Genomic DNA, 8,888 nt, shown 5'->3' with positions numbered 1-8,888 from the left:
ATGCCCGCATTGCCAATCCGCCCCTATGCAAGTGGTGAGTATACATGGGTAGTGAAGTGTGGTATAAGGTGGGTATATGCGACTTACTCTTAGGCCAGGAGTTGGTAATTGCATTGTTGTCCTAGGCGTGCATAGCTTCAGGTAAACTGCTCTACAACATATTTAAACACATTGGCAAAAAGCCAATTGGTCTGGCAAAACACTTATAAGGTCCCAAAGGCGAGACCTATTGACTATGCCAATGCTTGTTGTTTTTTGTGTGACTGCCATCTATTGCTTTATTTTACTTTTTCTTCTTTCTCGTTTGTATCTATACCGTGTAAATATGTAAAAAAAATTCTCCTAATGTAACGTATGTGGTTCTATTGTGAAGCGCTTTGACACCTTTGGGTAAAGTCCGCTCTGTACGTGGGGTGCTATCCGAGCTGCCTATGCTCTCCTGCCCACTTCTTCCTCCCCTCACGAACAACAGACTCGGAAATCCTGGCTCCCCCTCCCCGAGACGGAATGTCAGCGCACTGTGTCAATAACTATCTCATTCTCATCACGAGTAAATCGTTGACTCCCAGCCCAGTCCCAGTCCCAAGCTGGGTGTTACAATACAAATGCAGGGGGCCGCCTTTGCCTCCTCAGACAGCTCGTGTGGACTCTACAACCAATCAGGACGTTTGAATTCAACGTGACGCACGAGCATTGGCTGACGTGACTCTGGTGCTCCAATCCTAGGTCACCTTGCAATTAACAGTACCTCCCACTCAGAGAGGGCTCACAGAATTTGTTCAGTGGGGAGGTATGGCTGTTATGCTTTCCGGAAGTGCTTTAATTACGGACAAATGGTGTCCGATCCGTTGAATGACCAACGAGGAATGACGGACGTTAAACTGAATTCCCTCAGTGTCGTGTAAAAATACCTGAAAAGTGGTCACCTAGTCATTGCCATTTAAGTGCCACCCATCTCACTATCAGCCAACTGGTTAAATGCACAATTAATTATTATTTTGGGAGGAGGGAGGGGCCTTAAACACGAATTGCCAATTAATCACTGAGCCTGCAGTCTATCCTCCGTCCGCTTACTCACAACATCAACAATTGAAGAGCTGCTTCTTTGAAAAGAAATATGAAGATCAAGGATGCTAAAAAACCATGTAAGTTTCTTTCTTGTCTCGAGCAGTGCCTGATAATTTTAACAAACCAAGTATAAATGTAATTATTCCCGATACCACCGGCGATTTTCTTTGCCGTAGAGTGATTTATTCCTGTACTTTCACTAATCGTTACGCTCTATTGCTTTTCAGGTCATGTAGTGGTTTATCTTTAATTTTTTTTGCATTTCGTGTTTGCTTTTGTGCGTGTGTTTTGTGAATATTTATGGCCATATTCACGTTTCCCATATCTTTACCGAATCTACATCGTTTTCTAAATTAATGCATATTTGTTGGATGATCATTGTCGTCGGTACTTCCTTGTTATGCTGTCAGTGCGCACGACACGGTGACAATCTGGTTGAAGAACACATCGCAGGCATTTTCAATACGTACTGTCTGATATGTTGCATGTGATTATGAGACACACTTTTGGTTGCTTACTTTAAATAATTTATTCCATACAAATACGATCATGTTTTATCTATTCAGCTTTTTTGTGCATCCTGTATAACCCCCAACGGGTCTCAAGTAAGAACAATTTCGTTCTGCAAAAGTTTGTATAAGAATGTTTTCATATAAGGATCGTTACGTATTGCATAATAGTTTAACTATAAACAGTTTACGTCTAAATTCACACAAGAAAATTCTCACACTGCATATCTGCATGTTACACAAGACTGTTTCACCATCAGTTTAATGGCAGTAACAGTTCAACGAGATCTTGCCAGGAATTGCCTTGCAATGACACAATACACTCATCAGCGCTACATAAAATGATTTATTAAATAACTTTTGTTTTAGATTGTCAGAAAATCGATACTTACAATGACCCGTATGATCAAACGTAAAAGTCTAGTAGTGCATACTGTGTATATAGTATTGCATTTTAAACACATGCTTGCAAATACTTTAAATTATGCGACCTGTGTACACTAATAAACTACTGAGATCGGCTGTATGTGCTGTATTTTTTCTGTAAATGACCCCCCCCCCCCCCCAACAAAAAAAAATGTTATTCATGTTTTGCTCAGTCTAAAAAAATTGTTATGTGCATAGTGCTTTCAAGTTATCACTCACACATTTTTCTGTTAGTATTTGGAACTTTAAATTAGCTGAAGACTCTAAACATGATATAAAATAAGGTGAAGATGCTGGTTTACCTCAGATCAACAGACCAGGCTCCTTTACTTTTTTGCATTTTCGGCCAAAGCTTACAAGTTTCCTTATTCGTACACTGCTGTTGACAATCCCACTCCCTAACACATCAACTCAGTTAATTTCTGGAAGTTTGACATATGCCATGATTTTGAATTGGTTGGTAGTGGTGAATTTTCAATTTCTGGAGAAAATGTGAAATTCAGCGGGAAATTCAGCAGCTTAGTTTTTCTACAAATGTAACACTTCCTCCACTTTTAAGAAGTTTTTTTCTTTATTAACCACCTGTAAGTTAAACCCTTCGCCCAGTGACGGGGTTCAGTGTGATCTCCACATTATGCTTGTTGTGGTAGAGTTTGTGTGTTGGTCCCTAACTTACTTTATCATCATACTGAGGTTCATAAAATGACTGGTTTTCATTTGGACAGTGTATTTAAGGCTCGCGTTTGTGTTTGTAAAATGTGATTGTTCACTTTTACTCGAGGTGTATTCATATTTTATAAATACTCATTTAGCATACCATAGCAAATAGCCACATGATTATTATGAATAAAAGTTACTGTTTTCAGCAATCCATCAAAGGGTGTGCACATCACCCTTCCATGAAACATTTTAAAAAATAGACTTTCAACATTGAAAGCAAATATTGCTGCAGCATTTGCTGAAGCTTACGCCCTAATATGTCTTAGGGCCTACTGGACTTTACATTATGTATAGGCTAGAATTCACAAGTTCTGCATGCTGGCATTGAAATAAGGAAAGAAGAGACATTATATGCAAGTTGTAAAATGGCCATACATTAGTGGGTCTGCATCAAATATATATGACGATGTGGCACAGAAGCTCTAGGGAATAAGAAATTAGCTGATAGGATCGCTGTGCTAAGATATAGGCTCGTTTGTTTAGTAACTAGTATCCAGCCTCCTTAGTTTCACAATAGCTACTGATGACCGGATAATATTCACACATACTTTTTTTAAAAACAGCTTTTTGTAATGCCTATTCACATACTGGTTCTGATCTTGGCAGCATAGATATTTTTATTTTGTATGATTGTAGGTGAATATAATAACAAGCAAATAGGTCTCGCTTTTGGTACCTTATAAGTGTTTAGCTATGCATCACAATATCCTTACTTCAACAACATTAACTGTTGCATGGCTAAACACTTATAAGGTCCCAAAGGCGTGACTTTTAGGCTGTGCCAATGCTTGTTTTTCAAGATCTCACAAGAGTTTGCAGAGAGAAGGACTCCCAAATGGCATTTTCGGTTTCCCAACATAACTCTTTAGAGCAGAGCTGCCACCATTAAGTAGCCAGGGCACCCGTAGGACTGAATGAAAGAAAAACAAATTTGAAGGCAAGGCTGCTGTACTCATACAGATGCACGTGATTTCTCACTTAGCAAATTGGATTATCAATAAAAAAAATTATATTGAGTAGTTGGGGGAAAAAAACAAGATGTATGTTGACAAACCAGCAGCCCACGTGTGAGATGCTAGCTGGCCATGTTGAATCAACCGCTAAAGGTTTCTGACGAGAAATAAATGTGGTAAGCTGCCTGGAAGGGAACATTTTATCGAACTAGCATGGCTGCCAATTTGCGAAAGGTACAAAGGGCGCTGACAGCACTGGAAAGAACAAGAGCGTGGTCAATAACTACAGCAGCACACTTCCAAAACGTGGAAGGCTAACTAAGGAAGTCATAGCTTCAAACAAATGGGCTACATATACGAAACGTGCTCCCTGCGCACGGAGGTGACGGAGCGCGCGCTCGGTACGCAGCAGGCCTACTGATGAAAGGATGCTGCCAAAGTGCAAATTCTTATTGCGGAGCTGTTTTTAAAAGGACCTATTGAAAACAACGCAGCTCTCCGCAGATAGTAAGATTCTGAGAAACGTGGGTCACTTGCCATTGCCCCTATTTATTGATTTATACTTGGCTAGTTCTCGCAAAATGAACCTCCTGATCAATGAACAACAATTGCAACCCGAGCTAGTCAAACATGCAGAGTCGTTTTTCTGATGAAAAGGAACTTCATTTTTATGTTTCGCTTAATTAACAGCATGAAGCGTTCTTTCAATGCCAAAGCATGATGTGGTAAATATAAATATGGGCTGTGGTGAGCGTAGTGGAACTGCTGCATTTGCAGTTGGGTAAGCTGCTCACATAATGTACTGGACATGGAGTGCTGCTTCAGTTGTATTCTTTCTACAGCATTTGCTAATATTTTATTTGGTGCTGTTCTTAAAGAAACCCAGCCTTCACCCAAGTCCGTGAAAGCAAAAGTGATGGCAGGGACGTGCTCTGTGGTGGGGGAGGGGCAGGGCAATTCGCTTGGGAGAGCAAGGCTTAATGAGCCATAAAAGCCACATGGCGGCTGCGCACGTGGCTGCAAGCTAGAGGCTGGAAAAAGATTGTGGTAGCACTTTGAAAACCCCCTTACTAAAAGTCGAGCTACAGCGTTTGCGCTGCTCTAGGCTCGACTTAAAAATGAAGGGCTTTCTAAATTATGCATCTGCCAACTTTGACCTCAGTTTCACACCACAAACATTTTGCTTCACAAAAATAGAGTCTAATAACATATACCTTTATAGGTCTCGGCCTGCGTAGGCTGCGCTTGCGCAGTCTCGCCGGCAAGATCTTATGTTTTTCAGAGTGGGGCTTGAACCTGCCCCTCTTCTCCATTGGATGGCCTCATACATGCTGGCCAGCCATTGGAGAAGACGGGCGTCTTTCCATTTAAGCCCCGTCTTTTTGGGATTCGAGGGTGTGTTTTTTCGTTTCTTTCTCTCCTCTTTCCATTGGCTGGAATTTTACATTCCAGCCAATGGGAAGAGGAGAGAAAGAAAAACACAACCCCCAGTCCGAAAATGACTGGGCGTTTCTCCGAGGTATTTCCGTTTGACCTCGGAGAAACATGGTGGTCAAGTTCAAGTAAGTGTATTATAAAGCTGATTAGCTAGTACTGCCCCTATATGTTAATAGGAGCAGTCCCCACAGAGGGCTTGCTTGTCTTAGGGCCTGTGATGTATAGCCAAAGGGCAGTGACGTCACTGAGATCAGTTCTATAGGACCAGTGCTAACGGGCACAGCGCAGGGTTAGCGCTACGATAAAGCTGCTACAGGGGCATGGTATTGTCAGTCCGCAGCCCGTGTGTATTGCTGCTGCTGCTGCTCCTCCTGCGCCTTTAAGGGGCTGCTCCCTGCACCTCCTCCGCTCTTTGTGCTGTGGCTGGAGGAGGACAGCTCCGCCGGCCCCAGGAGGCAGCAGACAGTGTGAGCAGTTTACGGGAGCACCATGGCCGCGCGGAGGCCGGGCGAGCAGCTCGAACACTGGCCGCCCAGAGAGGGACCTCCTGCCGCATCCTCCCGCCGCATCCTCCCGCCTCCCTCTCCGCCTCTCGTAGAGTTTTGAAAATGGCTGCTTAGGAGCTGGCGGAGCTTCCAGCGCAGGCTGTAACAGCCTCCCCCTGCTCTGGAGAGGTACCCCGGTCCCCTGCCTGCCGCCGCCGCGTCCTCTGCTCCTTCCGGGACCCAGGCGCCAGGAGCGGAGGCTGCATGGAAAAGAGAGAGGGGATGAATTCTATGTGTAATGGGACTTCCAGGCCGTTATCAGTGGAGGGACAGCAACTTCTCCCCGCCTCTCGCAGAGTTTTAAAAATGGCTGCTTAGGAGCTGGCGGAGCTTCTCGCGCAGGCTGTAAAAGCCTCCCCCAGCTCTGGAGAGCGGACCCCGGTCCCCTGTCTGCCGCCGCGTCCTCTGCTCCTCCAGGGACCCAGGCGCGGGGAGCGGAGGCTGCATGGAAAGGAGCGAGGGGAATTCCACCGTTCCCTGGTTGTCCTGGAAGTACCTGTCCATAGCCCTAACTATATCTTTTTTAACTAACGGTGGGGTCCCTCAGGTGCCAAGGGTTGATAGGGGCAATTTTGCCGGCAGTGACCTGGTCAAAATCCAGCTGTAGCAAGACCGGGTGTCTTTTACTATCCAGGCTAAATGCTTTTGTAACAATTTTATGGCTTACAGACTCTCGCTGTGTTATATATATATTTTTAATATCTATGTTTGACTTCTTATCGAAGTGCTAGTATTAACAACGGTTTGACACGGTCACTTGTCTTTCTGTAAAAGTATTTTGCCATTGCCAAGAAAAAAGAAAAGGGTGCTTAGGTATGAGAAAGGCCATAAGTATCTATAAGTTCCTTGAGGCATCAGGCACCTAGGCTGGTAGGGTAGTTCACAATAGATGACTTTAAAGACCCATTCATGTACTCCAGTCTTGAACTGGGTTCCCTTGATGTTTGAAAGCCATTCCTGGCAGTGTAGCTTATTTACTATATAACCACCTTAAGGTAGAGTATAGCTAGAGTGGGACAAGGTGGCTACACACATTTAGGGCCAGATGTTCGACCATTTTTGCATGCGCAAACTGGTTTGCGAACCCGTTTGCGCATGCAAAAACAGCGTGGGCAATGTATAGACCAGAGGTCTTCAATCTGTGGGGCGCGACCCCCAGGGGGGTCGTGGAGTCCTGGGAAGGGGGTCGCAGATTCTGTTGGAGCATGCAGCAGTTCCTGGCGTCAGGCTGATTGAGGCCGGGTGATCACGGTGGAGGCCTAATTCACGCCTCATTAACAAGTAAAGGTCTTCTGAAGACCTGTGAAGTACTCGGGTGTGCCTTTCTGTGTGTCCCGAAGCTGTTTCAGCCGGGCTCACTTACACGTGCTGGGGAGTGGGGGGGGGGGGGTGTCTGGGGGAGGAGGCTGTAGCACTTTGAGTTCAATCAATGGACTTAGCTGTGGGGTTTATTTTTATTTTTAACGTTTTATATAGCGCTAGCTTAACCCGTAGGTATCAGAGCGCTTTACAAACACACATAGCAAACAGCAGAAGGACATTACAGTCATTGGTTCAAGTCCCACATACCTGGCGCCTGTGCAGGAGAAATGTGCCTGAAACTGTTCTTCACCGTGAGGTGTTTATACAGCCTGTCTGCCCCCCCCTCCCCCTCCCCAAGCAGGGAAGCACAGAGATGCCCTCCCATGAGAGAGGAAGAAGGAAGAAGACACAGAGAGATACTGACCCCACCCCCATGAGAGAGGCACAGAAAAGGTGGGTGGATGAAGGATGAATGTATGTGTGGATGGAAGGATGAAGGGTGGGTGGATGGATGGATGGATGGAAGGAAGGATGAAGGATGGATGGGTGGATGTAAGGATGAATAGATGGATGTGTGAAAAGGTGGGTGGATGAATGATGAGTGGATGGATGTAAAGATGAAAGGGTAGATGGATGGATGAAGGATGAATGGATGGATGTGTGAAAAGGTGGGTGGATGAATGATGAGTGGATGGATGTAAAGATGAAAGGGTGGATGGATGGATGAAGGATGGATGGATGTGTGAAAAGGTGGGTGGATGGATGAAAGGGTGGGTGGGTGAATGATGAGTGGATGGATGTAAAGATGAAAGGGTGGATGGATGGATGAAGGATGGATGGATGTGTGAAAAGGTGGGTGGATGGATGGATGAAAGGGTGGGTGGATGAATGATGAGTGGATGGATGTAAAGATGAAAGGGTGGGTGGATGGATGGATGAAGGATGGATGGATGTGTGAAAAGGTGGGTGGATGGATGGATGAAAGGGTGGATGGATGAAGGATGTATGTATGGATGGATGTGTGAAAAGGTGGGGGATGAATGATGGGTGGATGGGGTGGATGGATGGATGGATGGATGAAAGGGTAGGTGGATGGATGAAGGATGGATGGATGAAAGGGTGGATGGATGAAGGATGTATGTATGGATGGAAGGACAAAAAGGTAGATGGATGAAGGATGGATGTATGGGTGGATGGAAGGATGAAGGGTGGGTGGATGGATGGATGGATGGAAGGAAGGATGAAGGATGGATGGGTGGATGTAAGGATGAATAGATGGATGTGTGAAAAGGTGGGTGGATGAATGATGAGTGGATGGATGTAAAGATGAAAGGGTAGATGGATGGATGAAGGATGAATGGATGGATGTGTGAAAAGGTGGGTGGATGAATGATGAGTGGATGGATGTAAAGATGAAAGGGTGGATGGATGGATGAAGGATGGATGGATGTGTGAAAAGGTGGGTGGATGGATGGATGAAAGGGTGGGTGGATGAATGATGAGTGGATGGATGTAAAGATGAAAGGGTGGATGGATGGATGGATGAAGTATGGATGGATGTGTGAAAAGGTGGGTGGATGGATGGATGAAAGGGTGGATGGATGAAGGATGTATGTATGGATGGATGTGTGAAAAGGTGGGGGATGAATGATGGGTGGATGGATGGATGGATGGATGAAAGGGTAGGTGGATGGATGAAGGATGGATGGATGAAAGGGTGGATGGATGAAGGATGTATGTATGGATGGAAGGACAAAAAGGTAGATGGATGAAGGATGGATGTATGGGTGGATAAAAGGTTGCATGGATGAATGATGGATGCATGGATGGATGTGTGAAAAGGTGGGGGGATGAATGATGGGTGGATGTATGGATGAAAGGGTGGGTGGATGAAGGATGGATGTATGGATGAAAGGATGGATGTATGG

At 45.0% G+C, this 8,888-nt stretch overlaps 1 protein-coding gene across 1 annotated transcript in view; it reads left to right on the top strand.

Annotated features, from left to right (window-relative positions):
• Positions 1–768: 768 nt before the first annotated feature.
• PANK3 (pantothenate kinase 3) overlaps positions 769–8,888 on the top strand; it is a 123,943-nt gene continuing 115,823 nt past the window's right edge. Inside the window, exon 1 of the mRNA XM_086931416.1 lies at positions 769–1,145. Within this exon, the coding sequence (XP_086787542.1) occupies positions 1,118–1,145 (28 nt within the window). The 5' untranslated portion in view covers positions 769–1,117. The remainder of the gene's footprint in view (positions 1,146–8,888) is intronic.

The sequence above is a fragment of the Lissotriton vulgaris genome, chromosome 7 (genome assembly GCF_964263255.1).
Source record: "Lissotriton vulgaris chromosome 7, aLisVul1.2, whole genome shotgun sequence".
In the NCBI taxonomy this organism is placed as follows: Eukaryota; Metazoa; Chordata; class Amphibia; order Caudata; family Salamandridae; genus Lissotriton; species Lissotriton vulgaris.
Note: the sequence above shows the minus strand (reverse complement) of the source record. Positions and strands in the feature narration are given on the sequence as shown.